The sequence below is a fragment of the Mustela nivalis genome (genome assembly GCF_964662115.1).
Source record: "Mustela nivalis genome assembly, chromosome: 2".
NCBI classification, from domain to species: domain Eukaryota; kingdom Metazoa; phylum Chordata; class Mammalia; order Carnivora; family Mustelidae; genus Mustela; species Mustela nivalis.
The window spans coordinates 25,829,108-25,851,473 of record NC_139021.1 but is presented as its reverse complement, the minus strand read 5'-3'; the positions used below and the strand labels follow the sequence as shown (position 1 = coordinate 25,851,473).

The following is a 22,366-nucleotide window of genomic DNA, read 5'->3' as shown; positions in this document are numbered from 1 at the left end:
TAGGGTATTTTTTTTTTTCCCCAAGTCCAGACTCTGTACCCTATGGAATGTTACAGAGTTGTTACTTATTAATATATCAATTCTAATAAATATCAATTCACGTTCCTGAAAACACAGAAAAATGTGTGAAATAAGATCTACCATAGTAGGAAATGTGGCCTTCATGAACTGATTAAAAAGCAGAAAGAAGAAGGTGTTAGCTACATATTGATTACAGTTTTAATTGAACTGGAACTCAGGAAAGAGGTACGAAAAAGCCATTCAGACCCAAAACAGATTTGTAGACAAATTAATTTTACTTGTTTGGCTTATGTTACATCCTTTGACTAGGGAGTCATCTCCACCTTTTCTACTTGGTAAAATCTAGCTCATTTTCACAAATATAATATTTTTGAGAAGCTGTTGTCTATCCTTCCAGGAAAAACTAAGAAGTTATTCATGTCTGCTATATCATGGGTTTTATTTACCATTTTCATCTCATGGTGTATAATTAGTCTTAAGTGTTTATTTCCCCTTACAAATAGAGTAGGAGATCCTTAAAGAGAGAGCATATGTTATGTATTTTTACCTTTGCCAAACTCAACTCAGTCAGTGCTCACTAAATACTTGTTGAATTAATTTTTGTTGGGTGATAGAATAGATAATATACCAAATCTATCAATGGGCTCTTTTTTTTTTTTTTTTAAAGAGGGTGGGGTGGGGTGTGGCAGAGGGAGAGGGAGAGAATCTTAAGCAGGCTCCATGCCCAGCATGGAGTCCAATGTGGGGCTAAATCTCCTGACCCTGAGATCACAACCTGAGCCAAAATTGAGAGTCTGATGCTGAACTGACTGAGCCACCCAGGAGCCCCATCCCATCAATGTGTTCTAATAAAATAATTGCTAATATTATTTTTCTTATGTTATCATTACCTAGCAGACCATGCCAACCATTATTGTCACTCAAATTAAGTTTGGTAAATTTATGAATATATGGATGAATGAGTAAAAGAATGAGTGGAAACTAAATTCCAAAGGGCTGAGTTTTAGAGATGCCCAAAGATAAGGTATCAGATAGCTTAATGACAGAAGAACCCTGATGCATTAATACAAACAACACTTATTTTGGGGAGTCACAGAAACATTGCTAAAGAAGAAAAAAAGTTTTGTGCAATAGACATTAGGGATTTTGGAAGTTTTCAATGTTATGTTATTATGTACAAAGAAAATAATAATTCTAACTCTACCTAGACCATATCACAGTATTTACTGAAATTTGATTCTTGTTTTTATTAACATTTCTATGGACAAAGCTTGTAAATTGGATACCATGTCTCTTCAAAATTTGGGAATGAGTTAAATATCATAGAAATACTTATCGTGAAAATTAAATAAACCAAATTCAAGGAAAACTTCCTTAGGAAATCCCATGATTTTATTTTTAGTCCCAAAACCATACTCTTTTTCTCCTTGAAGAAAATAAAAACAAGTGACATTCACAGAATGACAATATGATTCTGCATCATTATTGCGATTCTGGAAAAATTCAAATAAACAAAGTATGAAGGAAAGAATTTGGACTCTGAGATTTGGAAGATAGATGAATCTGAGTTTACTAGCTGTGACACCTAATGTGAACCACTTTGCCTCTCTGAGCATTGCATTCTCAATATGGGAAGTGGAAATATTAATACCTTCCTAATATGATTATTGTAAGAAGTAAATGAGAGAAAAACATCATAGTACCAGGCATGTTGCCATGTACATCATAAGCACTCAACAGCATCATTTCTCTTCTCTCTCCAGTTATAGCTTTTGGCACACTACTAAAAGGCTGAAAATTCTTTAAAGATATGATTTCCATTTCTAGGGTATTTGGTTTGGACTAACCAACAACTCGTGGATCCCTTGAGTTCATTAAGCCTCAGCAATTTGCATGTTGTCTTTATTCCTATTTGATTCTCTTTAGTTATCTCTTTGTACATTTTTTTGTTGTTACCTTTATGAGAAAGGCATTGTGAGATCAATAAATGGAATATAATCGAAATGAAGCTGTTACAGGGAAAGGGATCAGAAAAAAAGAAAAAAAAAAAGATATCAAAACATCATAGAGTCAGTGATGATATCCTCAAAATTGTACCCGAGGGAAAAAACTGGTAATGGAATGTTAATGTTTTTCCAAGGTCACAAGAAAATTCCCAGAACAAAGGAACCTCACTATATTATTCTCTTCATCCGTGGATCTCAACCTTTTGATTTAACCCACACACCTAGGGTAATATAGAGCATCATTAGTGATCATCAGGGTGGATTATTGTAGTCATTTTGTTTCGTGGGCAGAGTGGTGCTGGAGGTGGGGAGGAAAGGATAGGCTCTTGGCAGGAGAGTGGAAGGTTTTTCAGTTTTACAAAACTTACCAGAAAGGCTTTACTGGTCCTTACATAGTAGGAAGAAGGCAGGGTACCTTTTAAACTATCATGGAGTAATATCAGAAAAAAATACATATTGGATGAATAAAGAAATGTGGGATAAGGTGGCATACACAGCCTAGACCATCATCCAAAGTTTTTGTATTAAGTTGCCAAATTTAAAAGATATAACTTGGTTTTCCTTTTACAGATGGGGGCAAGGATATGCTGGTGAATCCCTTGTATGCTGTTTCACCCAGGCAAGTGACATCAAGTGGTTTCAAATACCATGAACGAACACATGGGAACTTATCTTACATTATCAGAAAAAGAGAACAATATCTTTAAACAAATCTAAAGTTTCCCAGAACAAACAAAACCCAGGATTTCTTTTAGAAAGTCATGCTCAGATTCAGTTGCGATTCCAATTTTACAAGATTGGAAAAGGTTAATATTTTATACCCGCAGAACTCTGTAGCCAAGCATAATAAAACATTGAGTGCAAATTCAGAAAGGTATAGTAAAATGCATGAAATAAAAACTATCCATCACCTTTGAAACCCAGTCTTTGTAGACTGATTAAAACACATGAAGAGAAAAATGTTACCTATGCATTGAGCATACCAGTAATTGAACTGGAATTCCAAGGGAGCTACCAAAAGTACTTGAGTATACAATGCAGAGACATTAAAAAAAAAAATGGCTTATAGCCAGAAACTTAGTTGTAGGAGGGTTAATAATCCCCTAACTCCTTTTCTCTATAACACCTGCTTGAAGGGCAATATTTAAATTCTGCCAAAACCTTCCTAAAGCTCTAAGTTCATTTTTCTCTGTTTTCTCAGTAATTTACCTTGACATTTTTAAATGATTGCCAAGCTACTGTTTATTTAAATAAGTACACTCTCTCAAACCTGACTTATGTGTCCCTTCTTGATACTGGATTTAACTTATGATGCCTATTCTGTAACATTACATTATTTCCATGGCAACTGTCTTGGTATAATAAACAAAGGAAAATGACTTCAGCTGCTTTGTCCTGTGAAGGGGCTGGATTGGAGATTGGAAAGCTTTATCTGAAAACAGCTAAAAAACAGAAGTAATGGTGAAAACAATGAAATTCATTTAATTGTATACCTTTGATTAGGGGGTGAAAGCATTTACTCTGCAGAATAACCACAGTCCTACTCTCCTGGACTCACCCTAAACCTGTCCCAATTAGTGCCACTGAACTTCAGGCTGATTGGCTGCCTAGTAAAATGCACTGTTCCTAATTGATAGTTCTAGTCTGTTCCAGTGTTCTTTTGTCTGTTTTCAAAGCCCTAGGTACATCTGAATATATCTTAGCTAAATGCATTACCAGATGACAAATAATAAAACCATTTATTAGGACTCAACCTCTGTACTAATGGCATGCATATTTCTTGCTATTATTTTCATTATGAGGCTGAAATGGGGGGGAAAATCTATACACCAGATAGGCAAAATAAATAGACATGTAGACTTTATCAAAACATAGAATTAGAAGTAATTTTAAAATCTATTTGCCTAATGTGACAATGACCTTTCCTCCCAGTTTCAAAAGGCTTTTAGGTACTGTCGGTCTATTGCAACTTCAATTAAATCTTACCCTCTCCTGAGACATGGCATCAAAATCTAATTCAGTTACAAGTAGCAATAACATTTAATTATCTCCTCCAGTTATCTACACTGCCAAATGATAGTATTTCCTGAGAACCACAGATGTCACTGTTGTAAGCAAGAACCAGTTTAGAGATATGTACGGAATATTATCACACTGGCTTATTTAATGCTTTTATTCTTTATGGCTCATATTTACACATAGCAAAAAAAATCACTTCCAATGTAACCTGCTTCAAATAAAAATATTGTTCGTATATTCTCCTAGGGAAAATTACTTAACCTCCCTGTGCCTCAGTGTCTTTATTTAAACCTCAGAAGACCATGCCAGGCATATGGTAAACACAGAGCAAATATTAGCTTTTATTATTATCTCAGGTAAAATATTTCTTATCTGGCACTGATATGTACTAGAGGCCACTCACCTTCTAATTAAGTAAAAATATAGTAAGGTAAAAACCGAAATTAGTTTGTCTAATGACAAAGTGGATGAATTTCATACATTTTAGTATGAAATTTTAACATTTAGTTTTCTTTAAAATGCTGCTCAGAGCTCTAACCATCTCCTTTTTAAAGAATGTTTCCCAAAGTGCCTAGGTTAGGTTTATTAGATAAAGATGAAAGAAGCATGTGCTTGAGGTATTTCTGAACTTGGGCATATTCTCAATGAAACCAGGGAGCGGACACTTAGAGGTTGCAAAGAAAGCAAGTTCCTCTGGTACTTTTGTAATTCTTTCTGGAAGGAGACCCTCCCTTTTGCAATTGTCTTAAGGACAGGACCTTGAGACACAGATTCCAGTAAATACTTCACATTGGCTCCTCTTTACAACTGAACTCTCTTTAAAGAAGTCTGTCTCTATTTCTCTAAAGAAATCCTCTATTTAATACCAAACGAACTTATCCTCTCAATTTCTAATTAGCAGACAGATTTTGGCTTGCAACAAGATTTATAGCCAGAGCATGAGGACATATAAGAGGAATAAAGTGTTTTTAAGAGTCTGCAATTTTAAGTCCTCATAAAAATAATTTTTAAAAAATGTCCAAAGAAATTTGAGACTCTAATAATACAGAAGTTCATTTCAAAGTCTTGAGTGAATCACCATTATGGGTAGATCACAGTCTATTCTGATTAATAGGTTCATGATCATCACATAGTGAATTAACTTTATACTGTCTTATAAAGAATGAATGAGCACCTGTGATATGCCTGAGTTTATGGTAGACACACAGAAAGGCCAAAGATAACTAAGACAGCCTCCATCTTCAAGGGGCTCAGAGTCATCAGATAAAACAGTATGTAGTATTGCCAACTACAATATAATCAAGTAAGGTCAGACACCTATCTACTAACAGGCCAGTTGGATTACAAAAGACTCTCTGTAAAACTGTATGTTTACAAATTCCAAAAGAATTAGAAAAGTTTTAAGTTCACAGTCCTCTATGCAGTTCTGTTAAATAAGACATGTGCATTGGTTCTTTTCATTCTTGTAGATGCTTAGTTTCTATTAGGCACATTTTTTTCCTGCCTTTTCATTTTGCTGAAAAAACAAACAAACAAACAAACAAACAAACCTGTCAGCTCCTTCCTTTCTTGAACTCTGAATTTCACCACATGTTGAGGAATGATTTATTTCATATACACATACAGGATTCAACATTTCCTCCCATTTTCCATTTTTTGAATTTTTAGTTTGTTTCTATCATACTTATAAGACTCCCCTTAGTAGTCTTTTCAAGCACCCTCATTTTAAGTAAGAGAGTGACATCATCAATTTTGTATCATAGGAAGTTCATTCGGAATCTATTGTTTGGCTTGGGGAAGGGGGAGAAGAATAGAGACTAGAGTCTACTTGGGATGTTACGATGATTCGGGTAAGTGATGATAGATAATGATGTCTTGATTTATGGTAGGTTGAATGGTTGATTTACTCATTAAACTTGAGGGGTTATGTGTTAATACCTGCATAGCAAATGATTTATAGACTAAAAACCAGTGTGATGGCCCAGGCCGAAATAGGAGTTATAGTCTGTTATTTGTGTTAGGCCAAATACAGTACCTCTGAAGTAGTACTTTTTCATATAAATTAAAGTTGAAAATGTAAAAAAAAAAAAAAGAGAGAGCTTTGGCTATCATATATTCATTTCTTTATCAACTCAACAAATTTACTGAAAGCTTTCTATATGGTAAACACTCTGTAGATTAAAAAACTAATTCAATACAACATTATGAAACCTAGAAAGGGGAAATGTAAGAAAAGCTCCTGAAACCTGTAGTGAGGGCATGTAACACATACTTTGAAGGTCAGGAAGGTTTCATATCAGGATGGAGAGATAAAGTGTATCTGAAGAATAAACTGGTTAGGCCAATGAGGGTAGGGGGAAGAGGGTAATATTCAGAATCTATTTCAAGGGGAAAGGAGAACAATGGAAGAATTTTAAGTAAGAGAGTGACATCATCAATTTTGTATCATAGGAAGTTCATTCGGAATCTATTGTTTGGCTTGGGGAAGGGGGAGAAGAATAGAGACTAGAGTCTACTTGGGATGTTACGATGATTCAGGTAAGTGATGATAGATAATGATGTCTTGATTTATGGTAGGATGATAGGAATGGAAGTTCAACAGATTAAAATGCAAAGCCTCGCCAGCTACTACAGAACACTTTCAGTGTTTTTTCACTATACCTTTGTACTCACCTTCTTAGAAATAAATTATTTCCTTGCGCCAACACAAGTGAAAAATTGGTGATTTGAATGTGTTAGAACCTTAACAGGTTCGTAACATCTTAAAGTGTAGAAGGTGCTTGGCATCTTTGGTAATGACATGTAGCATTGTGTTTCTGTATTCTAGAATGCATACAGGGGAGGACTATAGGAGACACTAAGGCCAACCTAAGAAAGGCCTTAAGGCATTTCAATTTCATCTGATAGATGATAGGAAACTAGTTAGTGATTTAAGCAGGGAACAGACATGGTCTGGTGTTTCTCAGGATAACTGGTGTCAACAGACTTTACAGTAAGCCTCCCTTGATACCCATCTTTTGGCATTGTTTGTGCTTTAGTGCAATTCCTTCCCTTGAGTTAAGTGGGAACTTGCTTCACATTACTCCTGTGGCTATATTTCATTATGTAAAAGTTAATCTTGCTAGGACTCACTGGAGGAACTGTTCTTGTTGACATGGCAAGGAACTACAGATAGCCTATAGAAACTGAGCAAAGAACTAAAACTTTCAGTTCGATATCTGCAATGAAATGTTTACATCCAGTAACCTTGTGCATTTGAAAAAAGGTCCTGAACCTCAGGTGAGAACTCAGTCAACACCATGAATGCAGCTTTTGAGACCTTAAGAAGAGGAGCAATTCAGCTGTGCCAAGACTCCCCATCCACAGAAGCTATAAGAAAGCAAGTGTGCTGTTTTAAGCTGCTGAAGTGATAATATGTTATCAGTAAAAAACAACTATAACTAGAATTGTTACTGAAGAACATTAGATGAAATTTGGAAACAGAAAATCCAACTAGAAAAAAGAAGATAATACAGTGTGATTACACATGTAATTGTGAAGACATGAGCACTGGAATCAGAAAGAGCTGATTTTAAGGTCTTTAGCAAGTTAGGCAATTAATCTAGCTACTTTATAAAATGGGAAAATAAAACCCAAATGATTTTTAAAAGGAACATACGAAAGGAGAAAATATATATAGTTCAGCACAATGCCTAGCACACATTATTATCATTATGCTATTATGCTAATCTGTATGAGGACCAATGAGAGCAGGGCACACATAAAGGTAGTGAAAACAGAAATGGTGGTAAACCTGAGCAATAGCTTTAGGTGGTAGGTCTTTGTGACTATTTCAAAATGGATAGAGAGAAAGAGAGGGGGTGGTGAAAGATGACACAATTTCTAGCTTGGATGGTTGGCTGAGAATGATGCCATAACTGAAATAAAGAGTGCAGAAGGAAGAGCTGATTTGGCTGAGGAGATAATGAGTTCTGTTTGGCATGTGAAGTCGATGTGCCTGTGGGAGGACATCCATATGGAGAGGTCCAGTGTACAGCTGGGAATGCAGACTGGGTACACAGAGAGATCTGGGTATCGGGAAGGTTCTGGAGATGGTCTTATGTTATCCAGAAATTACATCAGTGTTCACACACACACACCATCCTGATACTCTCTGTAAAAACATGAGAAATTTTTTCTCTGAGAAATAAGTAAGTTATGTGCTACTTTAATAAACAGAGCCCAATATTTAAAAAACCATAGAATAGGTAAAGATTTTGTTTCTTTCTTTCCTTTGAGGTGAATGACTAGTAAATTCCCAAATGCAAAGGGGTTATGTAAGTTGACTAGGCTTGATTAGTCTGTTGCAAAGGTTAGCAAACTATGGCCCTAGGGCCACATTGAGCTTGTTGCCTTCTTTTGTAAATAAAGTTCTAATGGAACACAGACACACCTGTTCACTCATATCTATTGCTTTTAGGACACAATGGCAGTTTAGTAGTTGGGACCACAAGCTATAAATCCCAAAATACTTACTGCCTGGACTTTATAGAAGAAAGTTTGTTCACCCCCAGTCTGTTCTATTTAAAAAAAAAGGGGGGGGGTCGTAGTCTAAACTAGTGCATCAGTAAATAAAATAATAAAGAAAGAAATTCCACCTATAATATCACAGCACTGGTCTAAAAATTCAAGACTTGGTTTCTGGCATAACCTTCCACTCATTACTTATAATCTTTCCAAGCAGCATTTTCTTTGCTGTTTAATAGCAATAATACCATCTTGGCTTACTTTATAAGGTCACAAGCAAAAAACTCAAAAACCAACAAAAACAAACTAGAAAGCGTGAGCAGGTATATGTTAGTATTATGGATTTTTACACTGTCAAATCAAATCAATGCCCCCAGTCATAATTATACAAGAAAAATATAAATATACATTTGTGTATATAATTTATTAAAGCACTTTTCTATCTAATATTTTCTGTTATCTTTATGAGAAATATTTGGGTTGAGTATAACACATATTGGCACCATTCTTTCTAGAATAGAGAAGTACAGAAAATTAATTGTAGCATCTGAGAGCAACGCAGGTCTCTTAGCTAATTTGCTTTCTACATGATTATATATCTATAATCCTGACTAACTTGGTAAATCAGTGATCTTTGATATATATAATTTTAGCATAGAAGCTTGGAGACTGACATGAAATATACAGAATTTGCTCAAAGATAAATTACCTCTTCAAATGCATTTTGCTCTTTTATTTTTTGATTTTTTAATATTTTTTAATGTTAAGATTGTTCTAGATTTACAGAATTGTTACAGTGATAGTACAGAGGTCCTGTATACGCTGCCCCCTCTTTCCCTTATTGTTAACATTAATCTTTAAACTAAATAACAATCAGCATATATCATCTAAAAAGTCATAAAAGTGAGAAAAATGTGTAGAAGTATAATACAGAGTTATCATTTTTCTCATTTGACTTATGATTAAAGATAGATGTTGTTACTTGTCCAAGGTTAGATAAAAAAAAAAATCAATGACATGTAAAATTAGAAACAGAAATAGATGTGTTAAATGGGGGACTACGAGGATGAATGAATTAATGTTTTTAAATCGACTTCAAAATGTGTGGGCTTCCTAAAATGTGTGGACTCCTGCCTAAAGACAAGTCATTACTAACACTGAACTTGCTAATCTACTTTCCAAAACAGTATGTTCTTTCATTAGCTCCTTGTTTATTTGCAACATGACCTGGCATGATTTCTGGTATATTTGGAGGATGAATACAGATATGCAAGTTTTTTCTTGACTTAGAAAGATTACAATGGGAATACCAATGTTTTTTGTAATATAAACTTCAGTAAAGAAAATCAGGTACTCACTTCTTGGCCAAAAACAGAGCAGTGTTTCTTATTTTCAAGGTAATCAATTTATATATGTGTGTGTGTGTGTGTGTGTGTGTATAAATAGATAGATAGAGATATATATTTGTTTTGTTTTGTTTTGTTTTGCTTTTGGCCATTTAAAAAGATGACCAGATTATCCATTTCCATAGAAACACAGCTCTCAAGGATAATCACTTAAATATAGAATATCTTCACTGAAATATCATTTTATCTGCTGATTATGTTTAATCTCTCCAAAATGTAAAACATAGTTATAGGTACATGTTTGTTTTTAAGAGAAAACTTTCATCTTGATCATTAAGTAGGAAATAAGATTATATGTATAAATACTTAGCTACTGATAACACATTACACTTTTTCATCTCCTTCTCTTCTCTTTCCTCTCCTGCTGGTTGGTAAAAACCAATCCTCACAACTCTTAGCTGTCATAGTCCTTAAGATAACTGCATATATAGTTTAGAGAGAACTGCATGTATGAGAAAGAGACCGAGGTTTGTTGAGCAAGTGTCTTGTGTTAAGCAGTGCATTAAGTTGATTTACATGTCATTCATTGCTTAGAGCTATAAGTTACCTTGCACCATAAGTATGATTATCAATATTTTACATTGGAAAAAAAGTTGGTGGGAAAGAGATCTGAACAACTTCGCAAAGGTCGGCTTAAGAAAGGCTGGAGTGTAAGCATTACCTATGTGCCTGCAATGGAGGCCACCTCTTGGGGAGAAAAATCCCTGCTTCTGAGATTTATGCTCTGAGTTTCTATCAAGATTCTTCTCTTGCTCTACAAATTTCCCTGCACTTAAGTAATCACTGATAAATGGGTAGTGGTCAAAGAAGTTTCCTCTGATTAAAAGAGAGGACAACATAAGGAGTTCTCTGAAGCCATGTATCAACTATAATGAAAACCAGATTTCCTCCCAACATTATTGAAACCTCCAGTCAAAGACAGCAGTGTGCTATGCTGAATGGAGCACAAGCCTGGGACTCAGAACATTGTGACAGTCATGGCTCTGCTCCTAAGTTTGTGTTTTTTATAGACAGTGTCACTTCACTGATAAAACAGTTATGCTAAATCTATTTTCACAGCGTTGATGGATTTTTGGAATAAGACTCTACATGATACAATCCTTTTTAGATTGTGAAGACTATATTCTGCTGTTATAGTATTTTAATAGTTTGTTAAAATATTACCTTCAAACATAAATGCAGAAGTTACTCAGAAAAATTGTTTCAGTGAATATGTTATTTATTTCTTGTCTGATATCCAGAATTAAGATAATTTTCACCAAATTCTACCAACAGAAACTGAAAGATACCAACTGATTTATATACTAAAGAGAGTCAAAATTAAGCATATATAAACAAAAAGTTTCTATAATTAGTTTTGATATCAGTTGCCTTATTGTCCCAAGAGTCAGACACATTCTTATATAACCTATGTAAAAAAACCTATGTATACAAAAGTTATTTTGGTAAATGTTAGTATTAGCTTTACACTTGACATAAAATTTAAAACCTCATCTATGGTTTGTTCTGGGAATGTATCCATCGTTTGCAACCTTGTGCCAGGGAAAGACCATCTAGATTCCAAAAAACTGAAACAGAAGCAAACTTTTGGAATACAATCTACTGATAATTTGGCCACTGTGTGTAACATAAGCTTTCTACAAAGTTGGTAGTGCTAAGGGCTAAATGATGGTTTTTAAGCAAGTATGGACTAGAGAATTGTCATGAGAGATTCATAATGTGGAAAGTACAAAAAAATCTAAAAAGAAATTAAAACTGTCCAAATAAACTAGTATTGCTGAAATTGGGTCTGTTCATATGAATGCTTACAAATAATTTGCATTTAATACGACTAAAAATTGGGAACTTTGAAAAGATAACAAAATAAGAAATATATACATATGCATACATGGAACCAGAAATACAAAAGGAACACATTTGTTTTAAATCATAGGCAGAGTAGTGAAGAAAAGTTTAAAGGAAACTGGAGAAGTTAAGAGTCATTATATTTGAAAGGATATTTCTCTGAATCTGGTCACTTAAATGTATACCTACAGTAGAATTTATTAAAGTCAAGAGCCTTAATTGTAAATTTCAATAAACTTGAAAGCAAGCACAGCTTATTTGAAAATGGGGAAACTATTCCCATGGCAATAATTTGCTTTCTAAATTTGCCCATGGGGTGATTTTATTTCATCCTTCTCATTAAAGATTTAGGCACAAATAAACCTAGTCTGAAAGAAATACTTGATGGAAAGAAAAAAAAAAAAAACACAAGAGGCTTTTTTTTTCAGTCAGATTTTCATAAATGTATTAAAATTTATTTAAGAACTAAACCTTAAAAATCTACATGCAAACAATTTATTAATCCATGTAACAGCCTGGTATGTATTTGGTACTTTGAGAGAAAATATTATCCTTCAAGATTCAACTTCCCTTTGACCTGAGATAAAAACCATCTAGTGAGGAAAAGCTGTGTTTTAGAATATGCAAAACCTCATACAAAGCATGGTTATGTCACATAACCTTCATGATCTTGGGCAACTTATTTAAAATCTCTAAGGCTCAGATTCTTCTGGTTGTGGGGGGTAAAATAACAACAGGATTAGAGTAAGGATTAAATGAGATAACCATATATGAGAGAACCTAGTAGATTCTCATCAGTGCTAGTGTTTTATAAAATAGAATTCATTCCCTACTATAATTATTTTTATAAACTAGATTTATAGGCTAGATAGATACTAGATTGTACTCATTATGAGTTTTAATAACATCTAAATTCTGAATTCTTCCTATAATCCAGGGATTGTTTTAGGTCTGAAGGGCATGGCTAATTAGCTTAATCCTCATAACTAACTCATAACAATGAAGTAGGTACTACTAATGTAATCATTTTACAGATGAGAAAAGTAAAGTTTAGAAAAACAAATTGACGCAATAACAAGCAGCCCTCATCTAAACCCAAACACTCAAAAGGCCTCCCTTGAACCACTCGCAAGGTTCTCATTAACTAAGCTCTGAAAATATGTACATCAAGCAAAAATGCAAATGGGGGTAATTCAGGGAAAGAGAGGAATTCGAAAGTGGGCTGTACAAAGAAAGAAAAAATACAAACAAAACAAAACAAAAATCCCAGAAAAATTGTGTTCTATATAGCTTCCTGAAAAAGATGCTCTGAGAGTGTGATTGCTCATCACCTCCCAACTTCAAGCCTCTGTGGTTGCTTGTGCTATTTCTATAAAAGCCTAGGATTTTAAAAAGAAATTTCATCTGTTATATATCATCCTGTCCGTTATATAACCCACAGAGGCTGTGAAAACAATCTCATCACTATAAAAGCCTTCAGACCCACATTAACCTGAAAGATCATATTTTTTTACTTGATTTGGGGATCCACAGGATATACCCACATTTTATATAGTGGATAATATATTGAGTAAGTCACAGAGGGCATCCTGCTCATTCTCATTTTCATCTACAGGGCATTTTGTCTCCATAGAAAAGACAAGGTCTTGAACTACAGATCAAATCTCTAACAATTTGCCTGATTTTGTAGCATATTAAACTTACACAGATTTGTGACCTATAATTACATTTACAATTAAAGTAAATTCAAATTAAATGCTTTTGAGAGTTTTAACAGCTTTATGAAATAATTATAAAATGACCATTTGTATCTTGTTCTGTCATAGAAACAAGTACTGACAACCACTGAATGGCTAATGACCTGAAGAAATTTTTGCCTCCTTATTTCCTACTTTGAATAGGAAATGACTTAAGTCCTAATCAAAAGTCCTTCATTTTCCTACAGATTTTCTTTTTTCCTTTTTATCAGCTAAAACACTCTTTTCCAAAGGCTGGGTTGGTGGCTCTAAACTTGCAACACTTTAATTATTGCTATTCTTTATTTCACAACATAAAATGGATGACCACCTTAATTCATCTATCATAATAGATCCATTTTTATTGATTATACATTTTGAGTCAATACATGCCTCGATAGCCTTTAAATTACCCATCATTTATTTGATACATTTTCTTTCATAGTCATCTTTCATAAATGTGAATCCTAAATTATGAAATATTCCTAAGACTTCAATCATAAGTCATGGGAAATCATCTACTAACAGAATATAAGAATATAACTTTCTATAAGCTCTGAAAATATGATTATCTATCTAGCTATCATCTATCATATATATATATGTATATATATATATATATATACATATATATTTCTTATTCCCATCATCTGAAAAGAAATTTAGAAGCATGGTTGCTTAAATGGAGCAGTTGAAAAGTTAATTGAGGTACACCATATTGCCAAGTGGAAAAAGAAAATTGAAATAACTAACATGAAATAAATGAAGAAATTCAACAGATTATAAAAGAACAAGGGGTGTATAACCATGCAACTCCATGGACCGTGACTACACATACAAGCAAATGAAAGCAGCTGACCACGTACCCACACACCTTGGCAGAGGTGCACTCCACACTCGTCGGCCACCACCAAGACAGATGATCTCTGACGTCCCTTCTAGTCGATAACCTGATGAGCAGGAGAAGGTCAGAGTGTCACCAACCCCAAAGTTGAACCCAATTCGGTTACCATATTGAGGAATTCCAGGGTCTTCACAAGGCTCGAGGTTATATTCTGTAAATGACATGGAGAGGAGGACAAAGAAAATGATAATATTCACTTTGAAGGGCATTGTGCTATTGTTTGCAAACTGGATGCTACTGGGCTTAGACATTTAAAAGGTGATGATATTTATAATTATGGGAACATACTAATGACACAGATACTTTTCTTCTTTTGTGAAAGATGGAGTAGCTTAATGAGTACTTTTATGTATGAAATTCAATGTAGATGAAAAAATGTCACCTTCTGAGTGATAAATTTGAAAATGTAGCCATTTATCTCATATTCTTTCTTCTGCTTTAGAAACATTTCCATTTCACCAATTTTGACTTATAATAATAGCATAAGAAATGCATATTTTTAAACACAAATAACATCACAGATGAAATCATTTGCACTTTAGAAATGCATTTTACTTAATGGTTTTAATCTAAATGACAAAGGCTCTTATGCCCCTCATCTAAAAGGAGTTCAATTAATCCATATTCTGAAAAAACTCACGACTTCAAAGAATGGTTTATGTAAGACTGAAGTGCCCACACACTGAAAATTGTTACATGATAGATTTATACAAGAAAATTTCCCCAAGCAATGAATGAAGACTATGAAAATGAACACCGAAACATCCTTCAGGGTGTAAGAGAGTACAGTTGATTAAACAACTATATTATAATTTATATGCCATCCTAAGATGAAGTAGCTTAGCTAAAACTATTCTCAGAGCATGCACTTACCTTGTAATTGCAATGGAGGACAAAAGGGATTGTTCCATGTTAATGAGCTATTATTTTATTGTTTAAGAAATTTATTTGGATATACTTTTAACATTCTAGGTTAAAACTGATTATGCTTATATGCTATTCATTTTTTAGAAGACAAATATTTCCATGGAAATACTAGAGTAAGAACTGAAAACAAGGGTAGCTTTTGTACGATTTTATACATATATGTATATATATGTTATAGAGAAATAAATACATATAATTATAACATTTTAATTTTAATATTAGCAAGTGGACATAGATTTACTTATTAATTTGTTTCTGTATTAAGAAATAACTACTTGCTTATTCCATTCATCTAGAAACCAGAACTCTAATTGACACAAAAACTTTTTATTCACTTTGGTTGTATAAATGTTTTTTTCCCTGGAATCCAAATTGTAATTGTGTCTAGATGTTGTGTCTAGATGAAGTTATTCTAGATGAAGATATTCTAGAATAGAGGGATAACGACATTAATTTTTCCAGATCATCTATTTCCAAATTACTAAATTAAGTTTACCTTAATCTTGGCCTGTAAACTATGCTTTTTCCAAAACACATAAAGCTAGAATTTCACTAGGTCACATTCATTTAGGTTTAATTAAAACTTTAAAATACAGCTTTGAATTTCTATTTTAAGTTCAGTAAGCATTTTAGCTAGTTTTGCCCTCTGTTACTTAGAGTAGGTTTTTAACAAATTTATTTTTTGCTTTTGTTTAAAGTTTCCCTTTAATGTACTACTATAGACAATCTTCAAGGTATTTCAAACTTTCCTTAAAATTGGTTGACAGGTATTTATTTTGGATAACAGGTATTTTTTTTTTTTTCATCTTATTCTGTTACTTTTCCCTCTCTGTTTTGTCATACTTTAAAAACTGACCTTTTCTGGGATGCCTGGGAGGCGTGGCTGCCTAAGCATCTACCTTTGGTTCAGGTCATGATCCCATGGTCCTGGCATTGAGTCCCACATCAAGTTGCTGAGTAAGGAGCTTGCTTCTTTCTCTGCCCCTCCCCCTCTTTGTGCACATGCCTGCACCAGCGCTGACTCTCACTCTCCACCCCTCTCTCTGACAAATAAATAAAATCTTTTAAAAAATTAAAAAATTGGCTATTTTTAACTAAAGCTTTTTAAAATTTTTTTTATTTTCTTACCAGAGAATGTAATATTGAATCCTTCATATGATATTGAAAAATCAGAAATGAAGCGCAGTTGAGCTCTGAAATTTCCATAGAGACCAGCATTGATTGTTGAAGGAAGTTCTGAACCCGTAAGTCGTGCCAGTGGTTGGGTAAAACTACCATTTTCAGTGATCAGTAAATAGTCATGATGATCTTCCAAATGGAAGGTGTGAAAGTTGAACTGCACGCCTATTAAGAAAAAGAAAAAAATTAGACTCACAAAGTGTATCTGTAAAACACAGAAAGTTACCAAAGTAACTAAAACCAGGACTCTCCTTGTAATTAAATTCTCTGGAAATGAAAAGCACTTCTATAAAATATTCCAAATGCACCATATAATAAAATCTTTTCTATTTTTTCCCCTCTGCCTTCCTTAGAAGTCACATAGCGAGTCATATTGTGGAAACAGGTTGGAAATAAAATTAAAAATCAATGCCTGAAAAGATATCACCTGAGTTTTCTGAAAATTTCAAGGAAAATTCATATACTTTATTTATAATAATGGTGTAGCTTTCTGGCAAACACTTGACATGCCTCTTTCATTTCCTTCTGCAATCTCCTCAAATACAAAAACATTGCTTAGTAATATAACAACCAACTTTCAAAAATGCTTAACTCTAGAAGAGAAATATAAAGCAGGAATAGGGATGGACTTTTAAATAAACGTAATGATTATTTTTCAGACGCTTCAACCTGTGTCTATATTGAAAATTGTGCATATACTTGTTCAGATTGCTGAGATTTCACAAAGAAAACTTATCTTTGCAAACAGAATCTGAATCAATAAACATTACAGAGAGCAGAGCCTCTTCTTTGAAATCTTTCACTATGCCAAAGGTAACTACTCGCTCAAATTCTAATAGCACAGGTTAATTTTTCTACCTTATGTAAATGTTTTGTAGTTTAAAAAATGGAATCATATAACATATGCTCTGTATGGTCTGAATTTTACTCAGAATTAGGTATGTGAGATCAATCTCTGTTTTTGTGTGTGGTTGTCAGTTGTTTATTTTCAGTGATACATAGTATAGCATTTCATTTTGTGAATACACCACATTCATGTATCTGTTCAACATTAGATGATTACTCAGGTACTTTGTGTTTTAGCATGAATATAGATGGTGCTATGAGTATTCAATATGTCTTTTGAAGACTTTATATTTCTTTTTTGTTTTTTTAAGCTTTTATTTAGTTATTTGACAGAGATCACAAGTAGGCAGAGAGGCAGGCAGAGAGAGAGAGGGAAGCAGGCTCCTCGCTGAGCAGAGAACCTGATGCGGGGCTCCATCCCAGGACCCGGGGATCATGACCTGAGCTGACGGCAAAGCTTTAGCCCTCTGAGCCACCCAGGTGCCCTGAAGACTATATATTTCTGTTGAGGAATATCTAGGAGTGGAATTACTGGGTCATGACCGATTATAGGTCATTAACAGTTGCTTTAATAGATACTGCTTTACAAAGTGGCTGTGCCAGTTTACATTTCCATTGCAAAATCTAGTTGGTTTATATTATTGTCAATGTTTTTTTTTTTTATTAAAAAAATTTTTTTTTAATTTGTTTTATTCTGGTGAGTATGGTGTGGCACTGCATTGTGTTCTCCCATGAGGTGTTTTTTGTTTTGTTTTGTTTTTAAGATTTTATTTATTTATTTGAGAGAGAGAGAGTATGTGAGCGAGAGAGAGCAAAAGAGAGGGGTGAGTCAGAGGGAGAAGCAGACTCTCCATTGAGTGGAGAGCCCGACATGGGGCTCAAAACCAGGTGGCCACAAACTCAAGATCATGACCTGAGAAGAAGGCAGACTCTTAACTGACTGAGCTACCCAGGTGCCCCATTTCATATGAGTTTCTAATGATGTTGTCTAGTACAGATGTTAAAGACTAACAATTACACACACACACACACACACACACACACACACACACCCCTCATACTGTAGACAAGTGAAATATAGTCTATATACAGACTACCACATTCATCTTTCCCTTGAGGAACTTTTTTTTTAACTTAACAAAAAAAATCATTAAAAATATTTATTAAATAAATGAGAAAGCCCAGAGCATAATAGGGAACATTCTTTAACATTATTCATTGAAATCTTTCAAATAGGCATTGTTTTTTTAAGAAGGAAGCAAACAGAAGACATAAAATGAAACCAAACAAATACACTGAAAACATAGAAAAGATTATTACTGCAATAATGGACCAGTGATTTGGACTTGGGAAAGATTAGAAATGTACAAAAGTACTATTTTTCAAACACTTTTCCAATATGTGAGTTGTTTTTTTTTTCTCCTCTCCACAATGAGCAGGAATATAAGAGCCCTTTTGAAGGAGTCCAGAAATTGAGTCAGCCTTTCCAATGTTCTTCAGTATAAAAATGGTAATTGACACTAGCCTGATCCAACTAAGAGTGGGGTGTAGATATGGCAAAGAGAAGATGCTCTGTCATCTAGATTAACTGCTATCTAAGTTTACAAAGCAACATAAAAGTGGAAATTCAGGTAAGTCAATTTGATTTTTATTATATAATAAAGCAAACAAAAAGTAGAGAATAAGAGAGTAGATGGAAACAGGTAAGAAATGTGTTGTTCTGCATATATTTTATATATTTTTAGAAAAATGTGTTTATTCTGATATACATTGAATTAAAATGTGAGGAAATTAAAGATTCTGTTAGATCATGGTGCTAAGAAGACCACTGTTGAATTTAACACTGCCTTTCCAAGCCTTACTTTCTTCATTTGTAAAATGAGGTTCTAGGGGTGACTGTTAAGTTTAAATGAGATGATATATGGGGGGGATGATGACTTGGCCCAGTGCTTTGCACAGAAGAAGCCCTCAGCAGCTGTTAGCTATTGTTATTGTCCAACATGCCTGGTGAATTTTTTTTTTTTTTCCCATGTTACTCAGTCCTAGCCAGCTACTTTACAAAAGCAAACTTTTGTTCATCATATTATGGTTTAAACAATAAAATCTGTTTTCTCTACTTCACAACAGTGTGAGATCTTCAAAATTCTGCTAAAGGTCAATGGATTTAAGTAAGGAAATAATACTAAGAACCTACTAAACTCTAGGCGCTATGAATGTAAAGATTTAGAAGACTGTAAATAATTCCTATTCTATCCTAGGGAAAGCACACCTAAGCCAACAGTTCAAACATTCTGCTAAGCTCTCTGAAAGTGATTAAGTCAGTATACCAAACAATATACACAGGATATACAGACAAGACAGTACACAGAAGCATAGAAATAGAAGTAACCCACTTGTTAACAGAGTCAGCAGAGGCTTCTGCCGGAAATGAGCTTCAAAACAGAGCAGAATTTTGTGGAGAAGCAGCTCCAGAATAGACATTTCAGGAAGAAGGGGCATATGGGTAAGGACACAGTCTTAACAGGGCAGTGGGTATTTGAGGAATAGTGAGAAAAAGTCAGTGGTTTCAACATCACGATATCTTCTCATAAAAACAATCATTTAGGAAGCCCTATGAAGGCAATTACTTTTCCAGATATATGTGAAAAGACTTGGGCTTAAAGTAAAAAATATCCTGAACATCTAGGTTTCAGTTGTAATCAACTATGACATGGGGACTTGTGAGTCTTTTTTCTGATCTTTAAATTTATAGGATTGGACTAGACTATGCTTTATTTAAGGACAATTCACCTTTAAAAGCCCAAGGCCTTTTGTTCTACTTTTAATGTAGTCCCCTCTACACAGATATCTAGGAGACTAAAACATGATTAGCATCGTGATTTCTGCAATGTGTTTAAGGAAAATCTCTTCTAGTATCATCATAAACAAGGAGGGATATAGGCAGGATGATGCTATGGTTAATAGAATTTGAAACAACTGGATGCATTCAAACACCCTGATTTAGGGTTAAGGGGTGAAGAGGTTACTAACGGTTTATTTGAAGTTTCTTAGATCTTAAATACTTAAACTTTTAGATTTGTTCTATTAAGATTTTTATATATCCATAAAGTCTTCGTGATCATGCTTATTTAAGAAAATTCCGTCTGTATGTGTAAATATAAGTGAAATATAAATTGTTTCAAAATGATCTCACAAAAACTAAAGATAAAAATTAATATGAGAAAATATAAAAGGGTTTAAATATAAAAACCTGAACTGTTCTATGGCTATTGAATCAGGATAAAGGTTAAAGTGTCAATTCAGGGGTAGGTAATTAGCAGAGATGTAAGCAAAATAAACAGCAAACAAAGAAGTAAAAAGCAGGATAATGGAGAGTCATGATGAACACACATACCTGACAATGAAATATGTAGATATAGGTAGGGAGGAAGTGTGGTTTCAGAAAAAGAGTTCTTGGTGTATAGTCATAGGATGTAAATTCAAGTTCTTTGTCCAATCTTCACAAGTACTGTGACTTTGAGTGTAAATAAATAACCTCTAGTGACTTCAGATTCTTGTCTTATAAAATGCAAGTAACACCTACACTACTTCACAAGGCATTGGAAAGTTCTACTGATTCTTGATAACATCAACTGACAAAAAGAAAAAAAAAAAGTCTTGCACTGAAGATAGAAAAAAAAATCAACAGCATAAATACAGAATTGTAGGATTTGAGCTTACTGTTTTTAAATTAGTGCTATGACATGATGGCAAAAAAAGTTAATATGCACAGGCTTCATAGAAATACTTTGTGAAGTTAAATAATGCCATACTGTGTTTTGTGCTGAGAAAATACACTCTTGAAGGCTATTGATATCCCTAGATATCAATCCACTGGAATACCTGCAGAGAAAGGTGGTTAGAATGGAAATATCTTATAATAACGAATTGATGGAACTGAGGTGATCTGTCTGGGACAAAAACCAGGGATAAGGGACTGGAGGTAGCAGACATGAAAGGCATGATGGACACAGAGTAGTGACTTGGTACATTGTAGAGTTATAGTAAAGAAAGAATTAGGTTGTTTTTGTTTGTTTTGTCTAACTCCAGAGGGCAGAACAGGGTTAATAGTTGCAGAATAATTTTCAAACAATTACAATCATACAAAAATTGAGCACGTTTTCCCAAGGAATAAGTTTGCCATCAACACAAGTATCAATATCAGGCCAGTTTATTATATTTCTGGAACACTATAGAAAGAAACTGGTGTGCTGGGTGAGGTTGGACTGTATTACCTTGACAATTTCTCCCAACTTTAAGAGATTATCTTTCACATAACTTTGGTTGTACTTTGGAACAGTTGTACTTCCAACAAATTTTGTTGGCTCTTAAAGAAAAGCATCTAAATCTGCATTTCTTGCCATGTAAATAGAGATTTAATTAACACTTGCAACCTGTGAAGATGCAAAATCTTAAGTGTTAATTAAACCTCTATTTACATAGCAAGCAGTGTGTAGCCCTTCATTTTATTGTATAATGCAAGAAAGCTTATTTTAAACTTCATTAATACACTGCACGCTGGAATAATAGGTTGCTCTGGTTAACTTCCAGCAAAGAAGTCTTATATTATGGAGAAGAACAAAAACCACAGTTTACAAAGTCTTCTACTTCATTCCTTCTGTTCAATACCAGAATACTCATTTTAAAATTTTTTTCTTGACAATATTTAATTTCATTATAATAATAACTCAAATATAATCCTCACCCTCAATAAAATGATGTATAGTTTTAATAAACTTCATTTGCAGGAATGCAGTGACTTCAAGTATATTAAACATAAGCTTTAATTTTAAAATTTGCAATAGCATCTTTTCCTTGGTAGGATCTTTTAAAAGATTTTCTATAGTAAAATCAGTAAGTACGATATGATAGTAAAAAGTGACAGGAAGGATTTAACAGCAAAGCTAAAAGAAAACTACTTCTCGAAAGTTT

The 22,366-nt window shown here is 33.8% G+C and overlaps 1 protein-coding gene across 5 annotated transcripts in view; it reads right to left on the bottom strand.

Annotated features, from left to right (window-relative positions):
• Nucleotides 1-22,366, bottom strand: part of CSMD3 (CUB and Sushi multiple domains 3) — a 1,245,805-nt gene that overhangs the window by 373,507 nt on the left and 849,932 nt on the right. For all 5 annotated transcript variants that reach the window (XM_082720053.1, XM_082720054.1, XM_082720055.1 and 2 more), the window contains 2 exons: nt 16,499-16,714; nt 14,406-14,594 (listed from right to left, as the gene is read on the bottom strand). In XM_082720053.1, coding sequence (XP_082576179.1) covers nt 14,406-14,594; nt 16,499-16,714 — 405 coding nt within the window. The remainder of the gene's footprint in view (nt 1-14,405; nt 14,595-16,498; nt 16,715-22,366) is intronic.